This window comes from Heterodontus francisci, chromosome 36 (assembly GCF_036365525.1).
Source record: "Heterodontus francisci isolate sHetFra1 chromosome 36, sHetFra1.hap1, whole genome shotgun sequence".
Taxonomy (NCBI): domain Eukaryota; kingdom Metazoa; phylum Chordata; class Chondrichthyes; order Heterodontiformes; family Heterodontidae; genus Heterodontus; species Heterodontus francisci.
Genome location: NC_090406.1, coordinates 8,883,737 through 8,910,664, shown reverse-complemented (window position 1 = coordinate 8,910,664; position 26,928 = coordinate 8,883,737). Strand labels below are relative to the sequence as shown.

The 26,928-nt window shown below is 43.4% G+C and overlaps 1 protein-coding gene across 2 annotated transcripts in view; it reads left to right on the top strand.

Annotated features, from left to right (window-relative positions):
- Nucleotides 1-26,928, top strand: part of LOC137351565 (insulin receptor-like) — a 245,345-nt gene that overhangs the window by 9,919 nt on the left and 208,498 nt on the right. For both annotated transcript variants that reach the window (XM_068016102.1, XM_068016101.1), the window contains exon 2: nt 24,563-25,111. In XM_068016102.1, the coding sequence (XP_067872203.1) occupies nt 24,563-25,111 (549 nt within the window). The remainder of the gene's footprint in view (nt 1-24,562; nt 25,112-26,928) is intronic.

Below are 26,928 nucleotides of genomic sequence, written 5' to 3'. Positions count from 1 at the left end.
CCCTGTGCTCGCTGACTTACATTGGCTCCCAGTTCTTCAATGACTCAAATTTAAAATTCTCATCCTCATTTTTAAATCCCTTTGTGGCCTTGCTCCTCCCCATCTATGTCGGCATACAATCCCCCATTAGTTCCTCTGACTCTGGCTTCTTGTGCATTTGCTCCCTTTCCTATCATTGGCCATCGAGGCTCCCTCTCTGGAATTCTTTTTCTAACCCCCACTGCCTCTCCACTTAGCTCTCATCTTTTTAGGACCTTCCTTAAATATGATGACTTTAACCAATCTTTTGGTCACCCATCCCTATTATCTCTAGTGCCTCCATGAAGTGCCTTGAGTACCTTTTTCCATCTCTTGGGTATTCCTCTTTTCTTTTTCCCATTGTCCTTTTTCAAAAGTTTTTCCACTCAGCTTCGTCCTTCCTAATGTCCTTGCTTTCCCAATGTTTGTGAGCGCCATCGGATGATTCTTTATTGCACTGGTACTATGCAAATGCAAGTTGTTGGTTGTTTGATGATTAAGCTGCACTTGAGAACTTGAGTACAATCTAGGCTGATGCTTCAGTGCAGGACTGCAGGGGTCGTCTTTCAGGTATGATGTTTGTGATTTAGGTAGATCGTAAAAATCCCATGACACTATTTGAAGAAGGTCAGAGAGCTCTGGTGTCTTGATATTCCTCCTCCAGTCGTCATCAGCAGCAGCAAACTTGCATTTATATAACACCCTTAACACAGTAAAACGTTCCAAGGTGCTTCACAGGATTATCAAATACACTGAGCCACGTAAGGAGATATAACAGGTGGCCAAAAGTGGTAGGTTTTAAGGAGTGTCTTAAAGAAGGAGAGAGAAGTAGAGTGGCAGAGAGGTTTAGTGAAGGAATTTTAGGGCTTGAGCAGCCGAAGGAACGGCTGCCGATGGTGGAACGATGAATATTTGGAGTACGCAAGAGGCCAGAACTGGAAGAGCGCAGAGATCTTGGAGGATCGTAGTGGTGGAAACTGCATTAACTGGCCACTGATCTCACTGTTTGTGGGACCTCCGACTGAGTGCGAAATTTGCACCTTGTTTTCCTGCCTAACAACAGCAATGAAATCTCGGGGGTAAAGTGTGCAGGAATGTTTGAATAGGTGCAACCTCTGTTGTTCTTCCTTCCCTTATCGATGTTGTTCCTGAGATATGTGATGTATGATTATAACTGCGGCGCAGTGGTTAGCACCGCAGCCTCACAGCTCCAGGGACCTGGGTTCGATTCTGGGTACTGCCTGTGCGGAGTTTGCAAGTTCTCCCTGTGACCGTGTGGGTTTTCGCCAGGTACTCCGGTTTCCTCCGACAGCCAAAAAAGACTTGCAGGTTGATAGGTAAATTGGCCATTGTAAATTGCCCCTAGTGTAGGTAGGTGATAGGGAATATGGGATTACTGCAGGGTTAGCATAAATGGGTGGTTGTTGGTCAGCACAGACTCGGTGGGCCGAAGGGCCTGTTTCAGTGCTGTATCTCTAAATAAAAAAAAATAAAACTGCAATATTCTTGCTTCTTAGGACAATGATTGTAGCTGGTAATACCTTTACCCAGTGAGTGACTATGCTCAACTGTGAAGGTCACTTGTGGAGATGTTCTGAGGGATGCAGATTCTTGCGAAACGGTACCCTAGAATGAGTTGGTGCCATCAGGAGAGGAGAATCTCTGTTTCCAGGCTTTTATTTCCAGCAATGCAGGGAAAAAAGAAAGCCTTGCATTCAGAAAGTGTTTATCACCGCTTCAGGAGATCCCAAAGCGCTTACAGCTGATGAAGTGCTTCAGAACTGTTGTAATGTAGGAAATTTGGCAGCTAATTTAAACACCATAAACTCTAAAAAAATAGCAATCTAATAATGACTAGATAATTTGTTTTGGTGATGTTGTTTGAGGGATAAATATTGGCCAGGACAACAGGGAGAGCTCCCCTGCTGTTCTCCGAAAAGTGCGGGGATGTTTTACATCCACTCGAGAGCAGATGATACCTCATCTTAACGTCTTAGCCAGAACACGACCCCTCTGACAGTTCAGCGCTCCCTCATCACTGTATTGGAGTGTCGGTCTTGATTCTGTGCTCACATCTCTGGAGTTGGACTTGATCCCGCGATGTTCTGACTCTGAGGTGAGAGTGTGAGCTACATCTGAGCCAAGGATTCGTGTTTGGGATGGACTTTGCCAGTTTTGAATTTGTGTATGTGTAGATCTAAAGAATTAAAAGGGAAATAATTGAAATGAGAAATAGGGTGAGATGATACAGAGATGGGGAAACTTGTTGGTGACGGGGAGTGTTAAGAAATTTTCTGTTTGTGTACTGTTCAATTTTAAGATGGCACCTCCCCCAACCCCCCCATGAGTCAGCTTATGTTAATGTGTAGCCGGGCTCCAATTCTGGTCGATTCAGCCCCATCTCGGCCTGTGACACACGTGGTGTTTTAAGTCAGTCTCTACTTTCTTTGAGTTTAGGGAGGCAATGGGAAAAGTAGCCAATTTAAATGCTGACGGACAAGAATTTTTTTGAACTTTCCTGAAGGTTGCAGTTTCTTGACTTTGAAATCAGTGCCATTTGTAGTTTTGAAGTTATATTGTAACGACCCTGGGTGTTTCAAGTTAGGGAATTTAGTTCATGTTGCTATACATATGAATAGTAAGTTGTGAGAAGGGAAATTAAGTTGACAGTGTCTCTATTTGTGCTAATATTTACTGGGGTAATTGGATCTCCTGTTACTGTTTTCTGTGCTTGTGGTAACGGTTTGTGTAATGGGGGTTGTGACTGTAGTTAGTGTTTAATGGGTTATATGGTATTGTCCCTGCCATTATTGTATTCTGTGTCATAGATTCATCATAAGAACTAGGAGCAGGAGTAGGCAATTCAGCCCCTCGAGGCCGCTCCACCATTCAATACGGTCATGGCTGATCTCATCATGGCCTCAACTCCACTTTCCTGCCCGTTCTCCATAACTCTTCAACCCTTTACTAATTAAAAATCTGTCTATCTCCTCAAATTTACTCAATGTCCCAGCAACCACCACACTCTGGGGTAGTGAATTCCACAGACTCACGACCCTTTGAGAGAAGTAATTTCTCCTCATCTCTATTTTAAATCTGCTACCCTTATCCAAAAACTATGACCTCTTGTTCTAGATTGCCCCACCAGAGGACACATCCTTTCTACGTCTACTTTGTCAAACCCCTTCATCATCTTATATACTTCCAATTAGATCTCCTCTCATCCTTCTAAACTCTAGAGAATTAAGGCCTAAACTGCTCAATCTCTCTTCATAAGACAAACCCCTCATCTCTGGAATCAATCTAGTAAACCTCCTCTGAACTGCCTCCAGTGCAACTACATCCCTCCTCAAGTAAGGGGACCAAAACTGTACGCAATACTCCAGGTGCGGTCTCACTAATGCCTTGTACAGTTGCAGTAACACTTCCCTACTTTTATACTCTATTCCTTTAGCAATAAATTCAAAAATTCCATTTGCCTTCCTTATTACCTGCTGCACCTGCATACTAGTTTTCTCTGATTCATGCACGAGGGCACCCAGATCCCTCTGCACCGAAGCACTCTGAAGTTTCTCTCCATTTAGATAATTTGCCTTTCTATTCTTCCGACCAAAATGGATAACCTCACACTGATCCCCGTTAAACTCCATCTGCCAAATTATGGCCCATTCGCCTACCCTATCCATTTGTAGATTTCTTATTTCTTTATTGCAACTTACTATCCCACCTATTTTAGTGTCATCTGCAAATTTGGCTATAGTACCTTCTATCCTTGCACCCAAGTCATTAATATAGATTGTAAATAGTTGGGGCCTGAGGACTGAACCCTGTGGCACCCCACTAGTTACATCTTGCCAACCAGAAAAGGACCCAGTTATCCCGACTCTCTGTTTTCTGTTGGTTAGCCAATCCTCTATCCAAGCTAATAAATTGCCCCAACCCCATGTGATCTTGCCTTGTGTATTAAACTTTTGTGCGGCACCTTATCAAATGCCTTCTGGAAGTCCAGATATAATACATCTACAGGATCCCCATTATCCACTTCACTTGTTACATCTTCGAAGAACTCTAGCAAATTAGTCAAACACTATTTACCCTTCATAAAACCATGCTGACTCTGATGGATTGCGTTTTGACTTTCTAAATGTCCTGTTATTACTTCCTTAATAATGGATTCTAACAATTTCCCAACGACAGATGTTAAACTAACTGGTCTATAGTTTCCTACTTTCTGCCTCCCTCCCTTTTTGAATAAGGGTGTTATATTAGCATTTTTCCAATCCACTGGAACCTTTTCCGCACCCAGGGAATTTTGGAATATTATAACCAATGGATCCATTATCTCCGTTGCCATTTCTTTTAAGACCCTAGGATGTAGGCCATCAGGCCCTGGGGGCTGGTCTGCCTTCAATCCCAATAGTTTGCTCAGTACTTTTTCCCTAGTGATGATTGTTCTAAGTTCCTCCCTTTCTATAACCTCTACAGTACCTGTTACTATTGGGATGGTACTGGTGTCCTCCACCGTGAAAACTGAGGCAAAATACTATTAACTCCCCAGTCTCATCCTCCAAGGGACCAACATTCACTTGGCACAGGAGGAGGCCATTCAGCCCATTGAGTCCATGCTGGCTCTCTGTAGAGCAATCCAGTCAGCCCCATTCTATCCGCTCTGCCCGTATTCCTGAAAGTTTATTTCCCTCAAGTGCCTATCCAATTTCCTTTTGAAATTGTTGATCGTCTCCGCTTCCACACCCTCGAGGGCAGCAAGTTGCAGGCCATTACCAGTGTTTTTGAAAATGTTCTTCCTCACATCCCTCATGGGATGTGCTTCTGCTTATTGGGGTATGTGGAACCTTTACCCTTCATTGCTCTGCGTGTTAATGGGGTAAGTGAGACATGTTTGGTCGATCTGTAACCTGTGCTTGATGTGTTAAAATTTGCTTCAGTGTTTTTCCATGGACTTCTTAAACAAGAGTTACACTGATAATGAGCAGTGATGTCCAATTTATTCAAAATGCCAGATTAATTGTATTCATCCAGCCAGTACAGTGGCATTTAACCAACAGCTGCTTTTATTCATTGTCTTATTCCCTAAGAACTCCAGCAGTGGAGGAGCCGTGAGCACTGCAGTTGGAATATGTTCCTACTCCGTCTTGGACAGACTACAGTCCTATATCTTATTATTTTCCCATTACTGTTTCCCCCATTCCTTTTTCTCAATAGCTAGTTTTCTGTCCTCTTTGAAGGGGCTGCTTACGTGCACAGGTGTAATTTCATAATTGTCTTCCAGTAGGTTGCTAGCTGTCTAGGCCATATAAGCTCTGGAATTCTCTCCCTAAACCACTCCGTCTGTCTGTCTCTCTCTCCTTTTAAGATGCATCTTAAAACGTACTCTTTGACCAAGCTATCAGTCACCCGCCCTAATATCATCTTGTTTGGCTGGGTGTCAGTTTGTATCTGATTTACGTTCCTGTGAAGCTACTTGGGACATTTTATTATCTTAAAGGTTCTATATAAATACAAGTTATTGTTGCACGTGGTGATTCTTTCATATGTGAGCTGGTTGCCAGCAGGGAAGTGATAACCATCACAGTTAAACCCTTGATCCTGTCCAGGTGCCCATTCCCAGCAGTAGTCAGCCACTGGATAGCGATCTGAACCATGGCTGTTTTTTTTATTCCCTCTTCTGTAACCCAGGGGGCAATGAACATTACTGCTATCCTCAATGAGATCTGCTAATTCAGTGGAGGCCAAGAATTGGACTATGCACCCTGTGTTTTGAGTGTTGCCTTTTACGAGCTGACTCATTGTGGAAGCTCAGTAGCACTTCTTTCTGACTCGTGTATCATGTGGCTCACTGGACAAAATTACAGAAGTAGGTGGGAAGAAATGGAACTGGAGCATCTATCGGGTACTAGACTCTGCTGGTTGCAGACTTCATTTGAGATGCTTTCTCACATTGAGGCTGGAAACGCTGTCAGTTGGCAGTGTACGTTCAGTTGCATTTACGTTTGACATCTTTCGCAGCACAAGATAAACACTAGATTGATCTGTGCCGTGTCGCTTTTGAGAGACATGGGGTGCCGGCTGTATTGAGACTTCTTCCTTTCCCTTGTGAAATAACTACTGTAATTGCTTGAAGGTGTTAGTGACGAGATGATGCCATTTTTCGAGTACAGCACGTGCTTAACTGAAGTACAGTTTTGGGATGTACTTAACAAGCCCGGGCTATATGGGATCTAATACGTATTGGTTTTTCCAATGCGGAAGGTCAGTCACTTGAAGCCTTGCTCACAAAGTATTTCCTCAAAGTATTTTTCCATTTGGGAAGGGGGGGCTGGGGGATTGCATGCACGGTTCCTTTAGCCAAGGGGCGCCATCTCTACTTGTAGTTCCCTAGCCTCGGAACGAGTTAAGATTCAAAAATGAAAACAGAAAATGCAGAACCCCATCAGTAGTTAAGATGCAACATGGCTCTGGGGAACGAACCTGAGACTTTGTTGGTCAGAGATGGGGACTCTCCCCTGCGGTGGCTGGTCTGAGCATTTCTATTTCAGAAATTCTCATTAAGTTCTCTCACAGACGGTGAGTGAGATTGTGGAATCTCTCTTCGTACCCCGAGGTCGGCTTGTTTATATGCTGTTACAGAGCCCTGACATGGTGCTTTTGTATCTGCTCTCTGTACCTTCATGTGAGCTGAGATGTCGCCTGTCGAGTCTTTGTTTTCTTTAAATGAAGAGTCAAAATTCAATAAACCCTGTAACGATGCAAAAGGAAAACTGATTAAAACCACCTGGTTCCACCCCTGCCCTCCCGCCTTCTCAAGAAAAATATCGATGAGAACTGATTGAGGAAACAGTGCAATTACCAGTCCAATGTTCACTCTTCCAGAAAGTAAACACTTCTTTCTGTTCAGTCAGCTGTCTTCCCTGTAACTTGTGCACAGTTCCTAGGGCAGACACACTTGGTTTGATCCTGAAGTGTTGTGTCCTGTTGGAGGGTTGCTTTGGAGGTTTGCAATGAGGCCGGGTACTCCAGTCATTTTATAATATGATTATACTGTCACTTTTTTGGTTGATGTGAAGTGATCTTTGGTTCTGCATTGATGCAGCGCTGGCAATGTAACTTGGCAGTAAGATTGCAATCTGACTTTGGATCGCACTGAAGCCAAGCATGCAAGATCCCGGAGGTGGGGCAGGAGGGAGGGCTGTCCCTCACCATTGGGGATTGTCTCTATGCTGGATAGAATTTGGGTCTGGTGTGAAGATGGGTTTAAGAAATGCTGAGGTAGTTTATTATATTTGCTGGGTAGTTTATAAACTAAGAAGAGTCTCTTTCTAATAGACACTCCTATCTATAGTCTGAAAATGTACTCATCACGGAGTGGCAGTCTGTGTGATTGTGCATGGGCAGAAGTCCCTCCTGATGGGGTGAGCATGATTGCAGCCCACTTGGTTGTTGCAGGATGATCTTTGCACTGTGTGAAATGTAACCACAGCTTTGGAATGTGACCCTTGAGAATATCTCTGGTAGACAACATGTTATGCACTCTGAATTTGAGTAGGTTACCCGCTGCCCTGTTGACAAAAGATGAGCGTGCAACTATTTTTAAGAACAAAAAGAAGGAACTTGTGTTTATGGAATGCCCATGCCCTCAAGCAATCACAACCTTTCATGTCCAGTAACTATTTTTTGAAGTGCATTTCCTGTTGTCATGTAGGCAAATGTGACAATTTCCACATAGCAAGATCCCACAAATGGCAAATCAGGTGAATGTAGTTGGTTGGGGGCAGAATCGTGATCTAAGACAGCAGCAAAGAGCTCCACGCTCATGAGCAGTGCCATGAGACTTTTTCTGCCCACCTGAATGAGAAGGTGGAGCCGTGATTTAATATCTTGTTCCACAAATGATGCACTTGTAGCCATTGAATCGGCAGGAACACAGCTTAAATTTTACATCTAATTTCTGACAATCTGTATGTGTGCCTGTGCACGTGTGTATACAGGAGGGAATGTCCTGCAACATAAACTAACTTTTTAGTAACTGCGACTATTGAAGATTTGCACTCTACTTTTAGTGGTTACATAGAATTACATAAATTTTAACAGGATGGAAATAAGTTCTCCGACTGGTCCTTGCTCATGTTTATACTCCACACGAGCCTTCTCCCAATCGACCTCATCTCCCTGTATCAGCATATCCTTCTATTACTTTCTCACTTATGCGTATCTAGCTTCCCCTTAAATGCAGCGATGCTGTTCGCCTCAATTTTCCATGTGGTAGCGAGTTCTACATTCTCATCACTCTTTGTTTCTCCTGAATTCCCTATTGAATTTATTAGTGACTCTCTGGTATTTATGGCCTCTAGTTCTGGACTCCCTCACAAGTAGAAAGTTTTCTCTACATCTACCCTATCAAACCTTTTCATTTTCTGAAATATTATTAGGTTCCCTTAGCTTTCTCTTTTCGAGAGGAAAACCAATTTGTTCCTTTCATTCCATTTAGTTATAACTTGCATTCCTATCACACTTTTTGGACGGAATGATATATCTGAGAATTTATATATTTTATTTAGATTTTCTAGAGTGTTTTAAGTTGACATATCATAAATATTCCGTACCTCTCCAATGGATTTCATAGCGTTTGACCTCGTAAGCTTGCAGCCCCTAAATGGACAAGCAGCTTGGACAAAATTCTGGTGAATCTCTCTCTGCCTGCGTTTACCCTGTGTGTGCACCTTTTACCTGAATTCCAGCCTCCTGCTTTGACTCTGCCAGACCTAATGCTGCAATGAGTTAGCAAGCTTCTGAAACATCAAGAACTTTCTTCATATGCCCACCTGAAAGAGGTCTATGCAGGTGTAATTTGAGGGGGCAAAGACCCCATGTCATGCAGGCCCCCACCTGTCAAGAATGAAGCATATTAATTTTCATATGGCCATTGTTATTAAACTGTTGCTGGGAAGAAGAGAAGGCCTGTTACAAGGGCTGCCAGACACTTAGCTGACAATCATTTGCATACTAACAGACAGTGCTTGTGGAGACAAAGGACACATACAACCCACAATGGATTTTGATCACCTGATATTGAAGGTGTAAGGAAGAGCATTCCAGAGACTGCTAAGGTGATACAATCCACAAAAGCCAAGACTGGTTAAACCAGCTGGTCACATGACTAATTGGCTGGTCCAGGGTTTTTTGAAATAGCCACAGTTTTTGAACTCAGAAAGACTGTTCGCTCCTGGAATGAGAAGACCTCTCCTGTCTGCTCCCATCTCTTCCTCACAAGCCTCTGGACCCACTGAGGACACATGAACTTTCAAGAGAGAAAAGTCTTCTACATCGAAGAAGATTTAAGAATAATGCTGGGCCCCAACGAAAAGCAAGACCTACCTACAATCAAGGACTTTACAGTGAGCTTGAAAAATTGTAACCAAAACCACTTCATATATTGCCTCAAACTTTTCCACTTTGTTTCTTCTCTTTTTCTGTCTTTATCTGCACGTGTGTATCGCGTATGAATGCTAGCGTGGGCGCGCCGCGTATCCGTAGGCATTAACCGAATTAGAGTTTAAGTTTCATAAAGTTCAACCTTTTTTCTTTAAAGCTAAGAAAACCTGGGATCTGTGACCGAGTTCTTTTTGAGCGTATAAGCTGAATGTTCTTTCTCATAACTATCGTTACAGTTTGAGTAATCCAACCACTTGTCAATGTGCAAGAGCTAACTCGAGGTTTCAAAAAGCTGCCTCCAATATCCACTCATTTCATTCCGACGAATGGTGGACTAAGATCGGAAGCTTGCCACAAACCCACATCCCTCTACTCGAGAAGCCGTTGGAAGTATGTGGTTTCGCTCATTGCGCTGGTGTGCTCGGCAGTAAACTGTTACATAACTTGTGGTTGCGAAGTTCGTAGAGAGGCAGCGAAATCCGTCTTCCTTGTTGGTTTGAACGAACGTGTTTTAACCAGTTAGTGTTTTTGGAGATTGCAGGTTTTTTTTTGTTCTTTGTTTATCCAGCTGCAGGTAAAAGCTAATGAGGCCACAGCTGTTGGCAGCATTAATAAGTGAGAGCTCCTATGTAGGGCAACAGGTAGCTGGGAAGGGAATTGTACAATTGGCGATTAATCAAAGACTATAAACATGTAGCTGTGTGGTTTGTAAACTTTAATCCAACTTTTGAAGTTGCATTCCAACTTTGCACTCTTTACATAGACATTACCTTCTATAAACTGCTTTTTTTTGTGGGTGTTTATTTCAATTTGTAAATTTATTATTTGACAATATCATCGATGGGAGTCACAGGACTGAGCTTGTTAGGTTGCAGACCAGCATTTGTGATGTGTTGCAAAGAAACAGTGTGACTCATTGTTGTCACTGCAGTGTGTACAAGTGGGTTGCGTCTTGTTTAGTGTTCACTAGATGATATTTCACTTACTGGTATCCACACACTGCAGACAAAAGGAATTGCACTCAAACCAATATGCTTTTGTGCTGTTACGTTTTGTCTCTATCCCTATTGTAGAAACCCTCATCCATGTCATTGTCACCCAATGACCTCACTTCTCCAATGCTCCCCCATCAGCTACCTGAGCTCCAATTTGCGTCAACTCTAAATCATAGGTTCTGTTGCCTACATTCTGTCCTGTGCTGCTTGCTTACCACCCTATCCTTGCTGACTTCCATTGGCTTCATATCCTCCCAAATACATTGAATTCAGTGTCTCGTTTCTTGTTTACAAATCCTTTCATGCTTTTGTCCTTCTGATGCATTTGCATCCTGGAGCCGAGTGTGCTATGTTGCAGCATAGCTGGTGTTCTCCTTCTGATTTCCAGTGCATTTCTCTCACTCCACTCCACTCTTGGTGGTGGAGCCTTCTGTCTTTATCAAGAGGTCCTTCCTTCAAAAGCTTCCTTTGAAACCTGTTTATTTTTGGATCATGTCTTTTGGTCAAGATATCGACTAGTGATCAGTGTGCTTTTCTTATACTCAGATGCCTTGGGATAATTAAACGTGCTATATAAAGACAAGTGACTGTAGTTCACTTAATTCATTACCTCATGTTTCTCCCACTGTAGCAATTGACGAGCCTCTAACTACCAGTACTTCAGACTTGTGTTATTTGGAATATCCAGATCCAGCAGCCAGTGAAATTTCACATACATCATTATAGTTGAAATCCTACTGGGGCGGTGAGAGAGAAGAACACTCATGATACGGCACCATGAATATTTGAATTTATATAACTCCTCTCTCAAATCTGAAAATGTGTCACAGATCGTGCGTTACATTGATTCTCGCTGTATACTTACTAGCACATATACTTACGGCCGTCCATGTCTCCGCTTTAAAGACGTCTGCAAACGCGACATGAAGTCCTGTAACATTGATCACAAGTCGTGGGAGTCAGTTGCCAGTGATCGCCAGAGCTGGCGGCCAGCCATAAAGGCAGGGCTAAAGTGTGGCGAGTCGAAGAGACTTAGCAGTTGGCAGGAAAAAAGACAGAAGCGCAAGGGGAGAGCCAACTGTGTAACAGCCCCGACAACCAATTTTTTCTGCAGCACCTGTGGAAGAGTCTGTCACTCTAGAATTGGCCTTTATAGCCACTCCAGGCGCTTCTCCACACACCACTGACCACCTCCAGGCGCTTACCCATTGTCTCCCGAGACAAGGAGGCCAAAGAAGACTTACTAGCACATGGAGTAGTTGAGGTGAATAGCACAGATGCATTTAAGGGGAAGCTAGATAATCACGAGGGAGAAAGGAACAGAAGGATATGAGGATAGGGTGAGATGAAGTAGAACAGGATAAAACAGCATAAAAACCAGCACAGAACAGTTGGTCGGAATAGCCTGAGTCTGTGCATAGTGAAACATGGCAGTTATTTTTCAGACAGCAAGTTCTGTCAAACAGCTTTATTGAAATCTTATGACACCAGTAGCAGATTATTAATATTTTATAAACTGAGAAGTTTTTTTTATGATCAAAACACACGTGCTTATCCTTAAACTACTTAATTGAAAGGAGGCAATAAAGTCTTGCATTTATATAGCACCTTATGCTTTTCATGAATTATTCAGGGCACTGCACGCAAATTATTTCCGGATTGCGGTGGTTGTTACATTGGAAAAATTCTCCAGCAGAGTTCAGAGATACTTGCACCTTTGGGATTGACAGGAAGGAGCCATAATCACTTTTTTGAAAACGGGAGAAAAGGATACTCCTGCCACAGTTTGATGCAGAATAATCCAGATGTTGAATTTTAAAACCCATAAACAATTAACATTTATGTCTGCATTTCTTAAATTCCATTAATATCAGATTTCAGAATTACAAATCCATTTTAAAATACTCGAGTTTTTTTGTTCAAAACTGTAAAGAAAAATTAGAAATAACAGCCCAATTTTGAATGATTGACTGTTGAGTGGATTAACAGCTGGCCAGCTAGCCTTGTTTTGGTTTGTTCCTAGAAATATGTACTTAAACTGGACACATTTCCTCCTCTCAATTCAAACTGAGTTATCTATCTGCTAATACATTATTTAATCATTATATATTCCTGTGGCCACATTTATAATTGAAACTTTTAATCTAAGTATGCCACATACAAACATATGAATTAGCAGAAGTAGGCTATTCGACCCCTCGAGCCTGCTCCGCCATTCAGTAAGATCTGTTTGTGTCTCGAGTTCCACACTTCCATCTACCTCTGATAATCTTTGATTCCCTTGCCTAACAAAAATCGATCTACCTCTGCCTTAAAAATATTCAATGACCCCGCCTCCACCACCTTCTGAGGCAGAGAGTTCCAAAGTCGCACAAGCCTCAGAGAAAAAATTTCTCCTCATCTCTGTCCTAAGAGACTGACCTGTAATTTTAAAACAGTGCCTCCTAGTTCTGGACTCGCCCACAAGAGGAAACATCCTTTCCACATCCACCTTGTCAAGACCGTTCAGGATCTTATAAACTTCAATCAAGTCTCCCCTCACTCTTCTAAACTCCAGTGAAAACAAGCCCAGTCTGTCCAACCTTTCCTCATAAGACAACCTGCTCATTCCAGGTATCAATCTAGTAAACCTCCTCTGAACTGCCTCCAACGCATTCACATCCTCCCTTAAATAAGGAGACCAAAACTGCAAACAGTATTCCAGATGTGGTCTCACCAATGCCGTGGAGCCATGGAGTCATAGAGAGATACAGCACCGAAACAGGCCCAACGAGTCCGTGCTGACCATCAACCACCCATTTATACTAATCCTACATTAATCCCATTGCCCTATATAACTGAAGCATGACATCCTCATTTTTATTTTCAATTCCTCGGGTAATAAAGGATAATATTCCATTTGCCATCTTTATTTCTTGCTGTACCTGCATGCTAACTTTTCGTGACTCATGCACTCGAACACCTAGATCCCTCTGCACCTCGGAATTCTGCAGTCGTTCTCCGTTTAAGTAATACTCTGCTTTTTTATTCTTCCTGCCAAAATGAACAACTTCACATTTTCCCACATCATACTCCATCTGCCAGATTTTTGCCCACTTTACAGTTACACTCCCCTAGCGAAATTGCTACAGTTTCACTGTTCATAATGAAGTGAAGTAATTTATAATGCAAATAAGTAAGAATATATGACTTTAAAATTCGTGTCTTGCTCTGTCACCCAACGTCTTCATAAAATTACATAGAAATTACAGCACAGAAACAGGCCATTTGGCCCAACTCATCCATGCTGGTGGTAATGTTGCACACGAGCCTCCTCCCATCCAACCTAATTCCTTTCTCCCTCATGTCTTTATCTACCGCCCCTTAAATGCATCAATACTATTTATCTCAAATACTCCACATGGTAGCGAGTTGCACATTCTAACCACTCTCTGGGTAAAGAGGTTTCTCCTGAATTCCTTATTGGATTTAGCTGTGACTATCTTATATTTATGGTCTCTAGTTTTGAACTCCCCCACAAGCGGAAACATTTTCTCAATATCAAACTCCTTCAAATATTTAAAGACCTCTATTAGGTCACCCCTCAGCTTTCTGATTTCTAGAGAAAAGAACCTCAGCCTAGTCAGCCTTTCCTGCTCGTTATAACCCCTCAGTTCTGGTTCTGAATCTCCTGTACCTTCTGCAGTGCCCCTGTGTCCTTTTTGTAATTACTTAGAAGACTAAATTTGATCTTGACTCCTCCTATGCAATATCATGGGAAGCTGGCAAGTAATAGTGATTAGGATCATTTCTCTCCCTCCTTAATTAAGGTGCATTGTGTTCAATTGCAGTATCTCGGTTGTAAACCCAGTTGAACTTCTGACCCCTTCTGCATTACAAAGAAAAATATTTCCATGTCCATAAAATCGTCTGCTTCTGCCCTTATGCTGTTGATATCCCCCCCCACCTTTGTCGGGTATGGGGAGAAAGCGGGAACAAGGTACTGAGTTTGGATGATCAGCCATGATCGTATTGAATGGTGTTGCAGGCTTGAAGGGCCGAATGGCCTACTCTTATTTTTCTGTTTCTGTGTTTGTCATCTCTTTACTTGATGAACAATGCATGATGCTACTCTGTTGCTGCACTGTTGGAGGTTCCGTCTTTCGGATCCCCTCTCGGGTGGACGTAAAAGGTTGCATAGCACTATTAGGGAGTGGGTTCTCACCGGTGTCCAGGCCTATATTTATCCCTCAATCAACATCACAAAAAGCAGATGACCTGATCATTATCACATTGTTGTTGTGGGAGCTTGCTGTGCACAAATTGGCTGCTGCGTTTCCTACATTAGGTAGTGACTGCAAACATCCTTCATCGGCTGTAAAGTACTTTGGGGCATCCTGAGGTGATGAAAGGTGCTGTCTAAATGTAATTTTTTTTTTATTTGGCTGTGAGAAGCATTCTGTGTGCAACTGGGAGCTGTACGTTGCCCCCATGAGCTGTCTTCCATCTTTTAAACTGGGCAGTCAGCATTGATGGACTGAGTGGCAGGAAGGAGATCCCAACCAAAGCTGATCCTAGCATTGCTCGATATCCACATTTTCCAGCATCATACTCCATCTGCCACTCAGGGCTAATGCCCCTCCTGATGTCCCAGATGAGATCCGCTAATTTAGTACCGACTGGGATTTGAACCAGGTCTCTGCCGTGGTGGAATATGAAAGAAAGAGAGATAGACCTTGCATTAATATAGCACCTTTCACACCCTCAGTACATCCCAAAGTGCTTTGCAGCCACTGAACCTTTTTTAAAAATGTAGTCACTGTTGTAGGGGAAACACAACAACAACTTGCATGTCTAATGTTGTAATGTAGGAAACATGGCTAAACCTAATGTTTGGGTGCGGAGGTCTTGGTAGCGAATGACGCATTCTTTTTAAGCAAAATTCTTTTCTTCCTTATCCCTGTAATTATTCACCCAGTCTTGAGCCAAAGGAGGTGCACTGATGGTGACCAGGTGCAAGGCTACTTGCCAGCTTGCTTGCAGTGCCGAAGCAGCTGAACGCCAAGTTAATCCAGGATGTACAATAAATGCAAATAAAGCTGTTTGTCTTTGATTGCGACAAACAAATGCGATTGTTGACAAAGTGCCATGTGTCCTTTTTTTGCCTTGTGTTCTCACCTGCTAAAGATGATGCCTGGAGGACCGACGTGACATTTCAATACAGTAACATAACCACTGCATTACCGTACCTGTAAGCACATTGATCCTATGACATTGTTGATGTACATGCCATTTTCGATTTTAAGACCTACAGACGTGTACTTGTGCTAATTGCACGGCTGTGGTTTACTTTTCTATGTGTAGTCTGCAAGTTTTAAAGGGAGGACAGCTTAGTGCTTACTATATTTAGACAGCACCTCACAAAGACTCTACAACTGGTGTGACTCTACATTTTTGCTTCCTGCTTTTCTGTCCACACCTGAAGAGTAGACCTGTGTGGTTCCTTGAGTGCCAGTAGCTCCATTGTAGCTTGCCCAAATCCCCAATCATCATGCCGATTCAACAGTGTGAGTCGTTGGTGAGAGAAATCACAGCCAAGCCTGATCCTGGTTGAGTATGCCTCAACTTTTAAAATTCTCTGTTATGTTTTCAAACAGCTCCATGGACTCGCCTCTCTCTCTCTGTAAACTCCTCCAGCCTCACAAGCCTCCAACATCTACACTCCTCTAATTCTGGCATCTTACACATTCCCGATTTTAATCACTCCGTTATTGGCGAATGTGCCTTCAGCTGCCTTGGCCCTAAGCTCTGGAATTCCGTCCCTAAACCTCTCCAACTCTCCTCCTTTAACATGCTCCTCAAAACCTACCTCTTTGATCAGGTTTTTGGTAACCTGTACTAATGTCTGCATGTGGCTGAATTCACATGTTTGATGACGCTTGTGTGAAGTGCATTGGAATGTTTTAGCATCTTTAAAGGCTCTGTATAAATGCAAACTGGTATTGCTGTAGATAATGATGATGGTGAGCACACGCGTACAGTAAGGATCACTGAATAGTGATTGGCAGCAGGAATCTCGTCTTGCTTCTTCCCTATCTTGTTCCAGGGGTCTGAGGAACTCAGTGATGCCATTGATTCTCTAGCCAGCGGAAAAGCCCCTGGGGAGGACAGCGTTACCCCTGAAATAATCAAGAGTGCCAAACCTGCTATACTCTCAGCACTACATGAACTGCTTTGCCTGTGCTGGGACGAGGGAGCAGTACCTCAGGACATGCGTGACGCCAATATCATCACCCTCTATAAAAACAAAGGTGACTGCGGTGACTGCTACAACTACCGTGGAATTTCCCTGCTCAGCATAGTGGGGAAAGTCTTTGCTCGAGCCGCTTTAAACAGGCTCCAGAAGCTGGCCGAGCGCGTCTACCCTGAGGCACAGTGTGGCATTCGAGCAGAGAAATCGACCATTGACATGCTGTTCTCCCTTCGTCAGATACGGGAGAAATGCCGCAAACAACAGATGCCCCTCTACATTGCTTTCATTGATCTCACCAAAGCCTTTGACCTCGTCAGCAGACGTGGTCTCTTCAGACTACTAGAAAAGATTGGATGTCCACCAAAGCTACTAAGTATCATCACCTCATTCCATGGCAATATGAAAGGCACAATTCAACATAGCGGCACCTCATCAGACTCCTTTCCAATCCTGAGTGGCATGAAACAGGGATGTGTTCTCGCACCCACACTTTTTGGGATTTTTTTCTCCCTGCTGCTCCTTCATTCGTTCAAGTCCTCAGAAGAAGGAATTTTCCTCCACACAAGATCAGGGGCAGGTTGTTCAACCTTGCACGTCTAAGAGCGAAGTCCAGAGTATGGAAAGTCCTCATCAGGGAACTCCTCTTTGCTGACGATGCTGCTTTAACATCTCACACTGAAGAGTGCCTGCAGAGTCTCATCGACAGGTTTGCGGCTGCCTGCAATGAATTTGGCCTAACCATCAGCCTCAAGAAAACGAACATCATGGGACAGGACGACAGAAATGCTCCATCCATCAATATTGGCGATCACGCTCTGGAAGTGGTTCAAGAGTTCACCTACCTAGGCTCAAACATCACCAGTAACCTGTCTCTAGATGCAGAAATCAACAAGTGCATGGGAAAGGCTTCCACTGCTATGTCCAGACTGGCCAAGAGAGTGTGGGAAAATGGCGCACTGACACGGAACGCAAGTCCGAGTGTATCAAGCCTGTGTCCTCAGTACCTTGCTCTATGGCAGCGAGGCCTGGACAACGTATGTCAGTCAAGAGTGACGTCTCAATTCATTCCATCTTCGCTACCTCCGGAGAGTACTTGGCATCAGGTGGCAGGACCATATCTCCAACACAGAAGTCCTCGAGGTGGCCAACATCCCCAACTTGTACACACTACTGAGTCAGCGGCGCTTGAGATGGCTTGGCCATGTGAGCCGCATGGAAGATGGCAGGATCCCCAAAGACACATTGTACAGCGAGCTCGCCACTGGTATCAGACCCACCAGCCGTCCATGTCTCCGCTATAAAGACGTCTGCAAACGCGACATGAAATCGTGTGACATTGATCACAAGTCGGGGGAGTCAGTTGCCAGCGTTCGCCAGAGCTGGCGGGCAGCCATAAAGGCGGGGCTAAAGTGTGGCAAGTCGAAAAGATGTAGCAGTTGGCAGGAAAAAAGACAGAAGCGCAAGGGGAGAGCCAACTGTGTAACAGCCCCGACAAACTAATTCTTCTGCAGCACCTGTGGTAGAGCCTGTCACTCTAGAATTGACCTTTATAGCCACTCCAGGCGCTGCTCCACAAACCACTGACCACCTCCAGGCGCGTATCCATTGTCTCTCGAGATAAGGTGGCCAAAGAAAGAAGAGCACACGTGTACAGTAAGGATCACTGAATAGTGATTGGCAGCAGGAATCTCGTCCTGCTTCTTCCCTATCTTGTTCCAGGGGTTGTTTGAGCCCAGTTGTGTCCCTGGCTGCTATTAGCTAACTCGGCACATAAAGAGGTACAAACCTGAAAATGCTCCTGGTTTGCATGGCTCCGTTATGCATTCTCCTCCTTCGACAGGAACAGATTAACTGGTCAATCATCTTCTGTGCTGTTGGTTTAGATCTTGGCTGTGTGCTAAATGTCTGACACATTTACTTTCATAAGAGTCCCTGTACTTCAGTGTAATTCGTGGTATGTGAAGCGTTTTGCCATGTCGCAAAGCGCTATATAAGTATAAACTAGCATGGAATTATTTATTTAAAATTCAACTCCTCCAGGTTATAATGTGTTGTTTTGCACATGTACTCAGATTATTATTTAAAAGCAATCATGGAGTTATATTCCTGAGCAAGCTGCTTGGAGGGAAAAATTGTATTGCATGCATAAATTGACCATTAAATTTAAACGCAGAACTCTCAACGTGACAAAGCCCCTTAATCACTCGGAGGGCTTGTTTTCAAATATGCATTAACATGCAGTACTTTCATTATTCCTTTTTAGTTATTGGAAATGTTGCGTGTACAAATTAATGAAAAAACCCTCTGCAGTGATCCAGCCCATTCTTAATGCACCTTACTTTCTGTCCTTTTGAACAGATCAAGTGTCCCATGCATACACCAAAAAGATTTGTAAATCCAGTAGTAATTCACTTTTATTTACACTGTGCATCACCAGGGCGCTGAAAGTACAGAATAAAGTAGAAATGCCTTGTCAGTGCTGTCGTGTCTACTGATGATAAAGCTTTATGTTGGCAGATTCTGAGAGATTTTATCTAAACTGGATTGGCTGACAAGCAGCTGAGCCAAAGTCTTACTGACTGTTACGCAGCGCATTTTACAAAGACTAATCCTAAGTGTATTTCATGCATTGCAAACTAAACACACAACTTAATTAGATCGCCCTTGTATTTTTAACGGTGTCTGTTAGTTTTTTTAAAAACAGCTATGACTGTGTGCTTTTTGCGTGAACTTTGTGCTTGTTAAGGGAGCGTTGGTGCTGAAGGATGAGCAGCTTTCATTTTCGGGACGCTTATGTCAGTATCCAGCGCTCTCTGGTCAGGTGTAGCTTGCTTAGGATTTTAAGATCAACCTCCTCCTTCTCTGCCCCCGATAATATACGCCAGTTCTGACCTCAAAGAACATCTCCCGTACCAGCAACCCCCCCCACTTTGCACCGCACTGGATAGACCATCTCATCTGTGCTGACCTCAGCCGTGGCTCGCCTCCAAGTCAGGAATTTGTGGCTTCAGTTCCTGCTTCAAAGACTTGAGCGTGTAAACTAGGTTGACTCCAGTGTAATACTGAGGGTATGCCTCACTGTCAGAGGTGCCGTCGTTCGGATAAGATGTGAAAGATCCCAAGACACTATTTTGTTGAAGAAAAGTGGCGTTTTCCTCTGTGTCCTGGCCAATGTGTATCCCTCAATCAACAAAGCAGATTATCTGCTCATTATCACATTGCTGTTTGTGGGAGCTTGCTGTGCACAAATTGGCTGCCACTTCAAAAATACCTTATTGACTGTAAAGTGTTTTGGAATGTCCTGAGGTTATGAAACGTGTTTATATAAATGCAGTCCTTGATCTTAGCCTGGTTGGAGTTTGGATCCTTCACTTGGGCTCAATATACTACTTAGGGGAGCAGGATAGGAAGAGAGTATAGAGATTTGATTAACTGGGGGAAGGGGGGGTGGGTGGTGGGGGGATTGTGTGTGTGCGTATTGGGTGGGGACCATGTCAGGCTAAAGAAAAAAATAAGTAACTTTAGCCAGTTTTGTAGTCTGTTTTTTTCCCTTGTTATTCCATAGCTCGCACTGTTCACAACTTTTATCAACAATAAAAATCTTCCCATTGTTTCCAAAATCAGTGCCTGGTTTCTACTGGATAGTGTATCTGTTGAAGTTATTTCTTGTATATCTCTTTATAATGATTTCTGAAGGGTGGAATGAAAGACAGATGTGTCTACTGAGCCATGACCGTGTAATCTTTAAGTAAACAAATTAAAAATGTAACAAATGCATAGACAAGTTTGCTCTGTGAAGCCTGGCCCTGCTCTGTGAGCTGTTGATGAGATCACTTATCAATTGGCATCTGCACCTTACTTTGACGCACATAGGTCTCTATGGATGACCTGAACACATCTGTGACATAAGCATGTTAATCATCACTGTCCTGGTTTTTGATTGACTTAACGAATAGTATTTGCATTACATTTGAACTACAGTAACCTGTTCAGTAGGCAAATACAGTAGCTATTCATTTAAAGCAAGGCGCCAGACTTGGCCACAAGATAAGTGACTAGTTAATCTGTTTTTCTTTAATTGAGCTGGCTAAAGCAGGAATGTTTGATAGGACACCGGAGAAGTCCCTGCTCCTCTTCAACTTTGATACGAGCATATGAAATTGATAGGCAGGAAAAGACCAAGTGGCCCATTCATCCTTCCCCACTCATGATAGCAGAGCATCATGACTCATAACACTCGTCGTTTAATGTGAAAAGTTATTTTCAGTTCTCCAGAGGTAAATTCTTCTTCCTAACAGGTTTGAGGGGCTTAATGGCCTTATCCTGTTCCTATGCCTACTTGAGGTTACATTTTTATTTTGTCGGATACTGGATGATCGTTCTGATAGAATGTTCTGGCTCCATCCAAGTTTCTCTCCACCCATTAATAATGTTGGGGCTTTACAGGGAAATGGGTTGAACATATGTTAAATGAAAATCAAGTGCAGGTCTTGAAAGCTGAGAGATTTCTGCAGTTGACAAGTTAGAATCTGTGGCACATGGGAGAAAGAGTTCAGGAAACTTCAAATCCGGTTGATGTAACTTCTCAAAAATGTAATCTAATCCCCACCTGACTCTTCCCACTAAGCACTGAGGAGCTCTGATTGATGTAGATATTCTGCAGTTTTTGTGATTGAGACAGTTTCTACACCCGACTCGGGGAGAAGCAGTGTGCTGCTCCTCAAAGAAAATGCCGTCACGCTCCTTGCATGTGGCATAGCGTGGTGTATCACTATGAGTTAGTTTAGTTAATACAGTTCATCTGTAACGTCTCCCCTGGTTATGACAAAAGCTCATTGACATGAAGCATTAACCCTACCTTTCTTCCTTTACCCATACTGAGTGTTTGCAGTTTCTGCTTTTCTTTTTGACCTCCAGCATCTCCTGAACTTCAGTTTTAGTTAAATATAAGAGGTTGTCGCTATAGCGGTGTGGAATAGATTAGAGATACAGCACTGAAACAGGCCCTTCGGCCCACCGAGTCTGTGCCGAACATCAACCACCCACTTATACTAATCCTACACTAATCCCATATTCCTACCAAACATCCCCACCTATCCCTATATTTCCCTACCACCTACCTATACTAGTGACAATTTATAATGGCCAATTTACCTATCAACCTGCAAGTCTTTTGGCTTGTGGGAGGAAACCGGAGCACCCGGAGAAAACCCACGCAGACACAGGGAGAACTTGCAAACTCCACACAGGCAGTACCCGGAATCGAACCCGGGTCCCTGGAGCTGTGAGGCTGCAGTGCTAACCACTGCGCCACTGTGCCGCCCAGAATAATTGCCATTGTACTTTATAATGCTCTTTGAGAAGTGTTTGGGGACGTTTTTCTGCTTAAAGATGTTTTAGAGAAGTGCAAGGAGTCACAGCAATGGTAGCAAAGACTAGTCTTTGGGGCGGGGGGCGGGGTATGGTGCGGGCGGGGAGGATAAACAACATTGTACCATTTACAGGGATAGAGCAGGGGAATGGAACTGGATTGCTCTACTGAGAGCTGGCATGGACCTAATGGGCTGAATGGCCTCCTTCTGTGCCATATTGATTCTGACTGTAATTGGGATGAAACGTACATCAGTGAGTACAGTATATAATTGTTTCTATATGGGCTAGATGGTTCAGTTAATTACATGCTGTGGAAATAAAATGTTTTGTAGTTTCAACCCCCTCGCCCAGCTGCAGATAATGGATTGGACAATCATGTTTAACGTGATACTTTTAACAGAGCATAAACTTGCATGCACTCCATTGAATTTTGATGGTGTTTTTCATGTCCTTGGGCATCCAAAAATACCTCAGTGGCAACGCATTACCTTTTGGAGTATAATTGTGTTTGTTTTGTGGCAGCTACTTTGCACAGCGCAAGGTCCTGTAAACAGTACTGAGATACTGGTTTTACTGGTTTTTATTTGAGCGATAAATGTTGATTGGGGCATTAGGAAAATTTTGTTCGCTTAGTGCCGTGGTTTTTTTTATGGCTTCCTGAATAAATAGATGGGCCTTGGGTTTAACCTCTCATCTGAAGGCAGCACTTCTGGCAGTGCAGCACTCCCTCAGCACTGCACTAAAGCATCAGCCTAGATTATCTGCTCAAATCTCTGGAATGGGACTTGAACGTACGACCGTCGGAGAAGAGTGAGGCTGCTATATCTGGGCCAAGCTGACACAGTGCTGTATAGTGGGCGCTAGCGTAGCAATGACATGCATTGATACAACAGCTCAACGTAGTCAATATTGCAGGTGCAACAGTAGCGCAGTGGTTAGCACCGCAGCCTCACAGCTCCAGCGACCCGGGTTCAATTCTGGGTACTGCCTGTGTGGAGTTTGCAAGTTCTCCCTGTGTCTGCATGGGTTTTCTCCGGGTGCTCCGGTTTCCTCCCACAAGCCAAAAGACTTGCAGGTTGGTAGGTAAATTGGCCATTATAAATTGTCCCTAGTATAGGTAGGTGGTAGGGAAATATAGGGTCGGTGGGGATGTGGTAGGAATATGGGATTAGTGTAGGATAAGTATAAATAGGTGGTTAATTGTCGGCACAGACTCGGTGGGCCGAAGGGCCTGTTTCAGTGCTGTATCTCTAAAAAAACTAAAATGATACCAGAGTGTTAGGGGGAGGGGAGAAACTAAAGGCACTGGCGCAAAGATGGGTTTTGAGGAAGCTTTTCAAGGTGGGGTGATAAGTAGAAAAAGGATTGGATTAAGGGAGAGAGTTCCATTGCTGTGCTGTGGCTCAGTTGGTAAAACACTCCTCTTTGAGTCACGAGGTCCAGGCTCAAGACCCACTCCAGGGCTTCAATACAAAAGTCAAGGCTGACACTGCAGTTCAATACTGAGAGCGTGCTGCACTGTCAGAGGTGTCATCTTTTGGATGAGACGTTAAAACGAGGCTTGATCTACTCCCGGCTTGATCTACTCCCTCAGGTGGGTAAAAGATCCCATGATACTATTGTAAGAAGAGTAAGGGAGTTATCCCTGGTGTCCTGACCAGAATTTATCCCTCAATCACCATCAAAAAAGTAGATTAGCTGGTCATTATCACATTGCTGTTTGTGGGAACTTGTTGTGCGCAAATTGGCTGCCGCGTTTCCTGCATTACAACAGTGACCACACTTCAACAGTAATTCATTATTATTTTTGTAACCTGGCCTTCCACCCTCCAAGATATCTGTCCTCCTCCAGTACTCAGTTTTAATCACTCCACCATTGGCAGCCATGCTTTCGGCTGCCTGGGCCTTAAGCTCTGGAATTCCCTCCCTAAATCTCTCTGTCTCGCTACCTCTCTTCCTTTTAAGATGCTTCTTAAAACTCTTTAACCAAACTTTTGGACATCTGTCCTGATATCTGCTTACGTGGCTCGATGTCAAATTTTATTTGACAGCGCTCTTGTGAAGTGCCTTGGGACATTTTTAGTATGTTAAAGGTGCTATATTAATGAAAATTGTTGGTGTTGAATGTGACTGTATTTTTAAAAAATGTTGTATTGGAATAACTCCTTTTGTATTACATCGTCGGTAATTAACCTTTCAAACATGTAGTTTATGGTTCACAACACAAGAGCAGGAGTAAGCCAGGTGCATCTAGCCTGTTCTGCTATCTGTTAGCTATTGCAGCTCTTTGCCACCTTAATTCCAATTCCCTTTATTTCCAAGTAAGGTTCTGTCGGAATATTTCCTGAAAGTTCTTGAATGGATTTGAACTTTGCAGATTTAATGTGAATTGTTGAAACTTTTTTTTAAACTATTGAGCAATGATCCTATGTTGTGAATCCTTTCATGATGCCATAATCAGCATTAACTTTCTCCCCTCTTTTCTCCTCCTCAGTTTGTCAAAGCATAGATATTCGAAACAACATCACACACTTGCAACAGTTGAGGAACTGCACTGTCATCGAAGGAAATCTGCAGATTCTGCTGATGTTTGGCACCAAACCTGAGGATTTCCGTGGTCTGAGCTTTCCGGAGCTCACTATGATCACTGATTACCTGCTTCTCTTTCGTGTCTACGGCCTGGAGAGCTTAAAAGATCTCTTCCCGAACTTGACTGTGATCCGTGGAACACGCCTCTTTTTCAACTATGCTCTGGTAATCTTCGAGATGCTGCACTTTAAAGAAATCGGCCTGTACAATCTGGTGAACGTCACCCGGGGCGCGGTGAGGATTGAGAAGAACCCAGAGCTCTGCTACCTGTCCACGCTCGACTGGTCAAAGATTCTGGACTCAGTGGAGGACAATTACATCAAGTCCAATAAAGACGACCGAGAGTGCGGCGATGTGTGCCCAGGCACCCTGAAAGGAAAAAGCAGCTGTGCCCAGACTGTGTTCAACGATCAGTTTAACCACCGATGTTGGACAAGTGAACACTGCCAAAGAGGTAGGATTGTATGACAATTTAGCGTTAATCAGTGGCTACAAAGGATGCTTAAAAGAGTTTACTTCCCTTTCTGCCTTCCTTTCTTAAAGGTGTTGATTATTGTTGGGGATGCACTATTCCAGACAGGACCTTCCATGTTTCTACCTTCATGTGTATGGGCATGTTATTTAACACTGTGTAACTCTTCTTGACTGAACTCACAGATTTCTTACCTGCATATAGTGAAACGTTCTAGACTAAAGTCGATAAATCTTTGTTGAGTAGGAGTATCGAGGGATGTGGGTCAAAAGCAGATCAATGAAGCACAAGTTAGCTGTGATCTAATTTAGTACTTTCAAATCCTGGAGATGGTGAAAAGGCTGGATTCTGAACCACTGCACTTGCTGCAAACATGTGCGGGGGCGGGGGCTAGGCAGCCTGTGTCAGCAAGTTGCTCAGCTGCAGAAGGCATCACAGCTGGGCTCAGTGGGCAGTGATCAAGATCTAGAGTCCTGAATATTTTTTTTTGTTTGTTTCCTGTCTCCTAAAACATTGAATGTCGAAAGCAGTGAAGCTAATATACTGTGACTGACACAGTTTGTTTAAATTTGCTCCTAATGTAACTGGTCCATCCACTGGGCTGGTAAAAGTAACAGCTGATATATATTTGTTGCTTTGCCGCACTGCGTCTGGGAAACTAGAGATGGGTCCAGTGGAGTTCCCCTCGCTTGTCCTCATTCAGAATAGCAGCTGGGATCAGGAAGAAGGAGTGTACACGGCTTCTAAAATATACTTTGTTTTGACAATGTTTTGGTAACTTCTTAGTGGTACAATTGAAATATTGGAGGTCTCTGCATTTTCAACGGCAAATCCAAATGTGACTCTGTCCCTTCTGATTGGTATTAGATTCATTGAGAGCAAAACAAATTAGCTGAATGGAACACTTCAAATTAGGTGCGACTGATGCTGGACTATCCTTTGTGGGTGTCAGTTTTACTCTACCCCTCTACTGTAGTGACTTAGACTCCTTACCAGCCATGGCTCAATGAGTCAAAAGGACGTGGGTTCAAGTCCCACTCTTAAAAACAAGCACAAAATCTGGGCTGACGCTCCAGTCTGGACTGAATCTGAAAGCTGTCTTTTGCAAGGCTCAGTACTCGGTCCCTTGCTTTTTGTATTTTTATATTAATGATTTGGACTCAAATGTAGGGGGCACAATAAAGAAGTTTACAGGTGATACAGAAATTGGCTGTGTGTTTGACAGTGAGGAGGAAGGCTTTAGACAACAGGAAGATATAGATGGTTTGGTCAGTTGGGCAAAAAGGTGGCAAATGGAAATCAATCTGAAGAAGTGTGGGGGAAATGCATTTTGGGAGGTGCAACAAGGCAATGGAATACACAATAAATGGGAGGATACTTAGTGGTGTGGAGGAACAGAGGGACGTTGGAGTGCATATCCATAGATCCTTAAAGGTAGCAGGGCAGGTCAATAAGGTGGTTAAGAAGGCATATGGCATGCTTTCCTTTATTAGCCGAGGCACTGAATATAAGAGCAGGAAGGTTATCTAGAACTAAGATAAAACAACTAGTTTGACCACAGCTTGGGTACTACGTCCAGTTCTGGTCACAACATTACAGGAAAGATGTGTTTGTGCTGGAGAGGGTACGGAGGAGATTTAAGAGGATGTTGCCAGGACTGGAAAGTTTTAGCTATGAGGAAAGATTGAATAGACTGTGGTTGTTTTCCTTGGGACACAGGAGGCTGAGGAGTGACTTAATTAAGGTGTATAAAATTATGAGGGGCCTTGATAGAGTAAATAGGAGCAACCTATTTACCT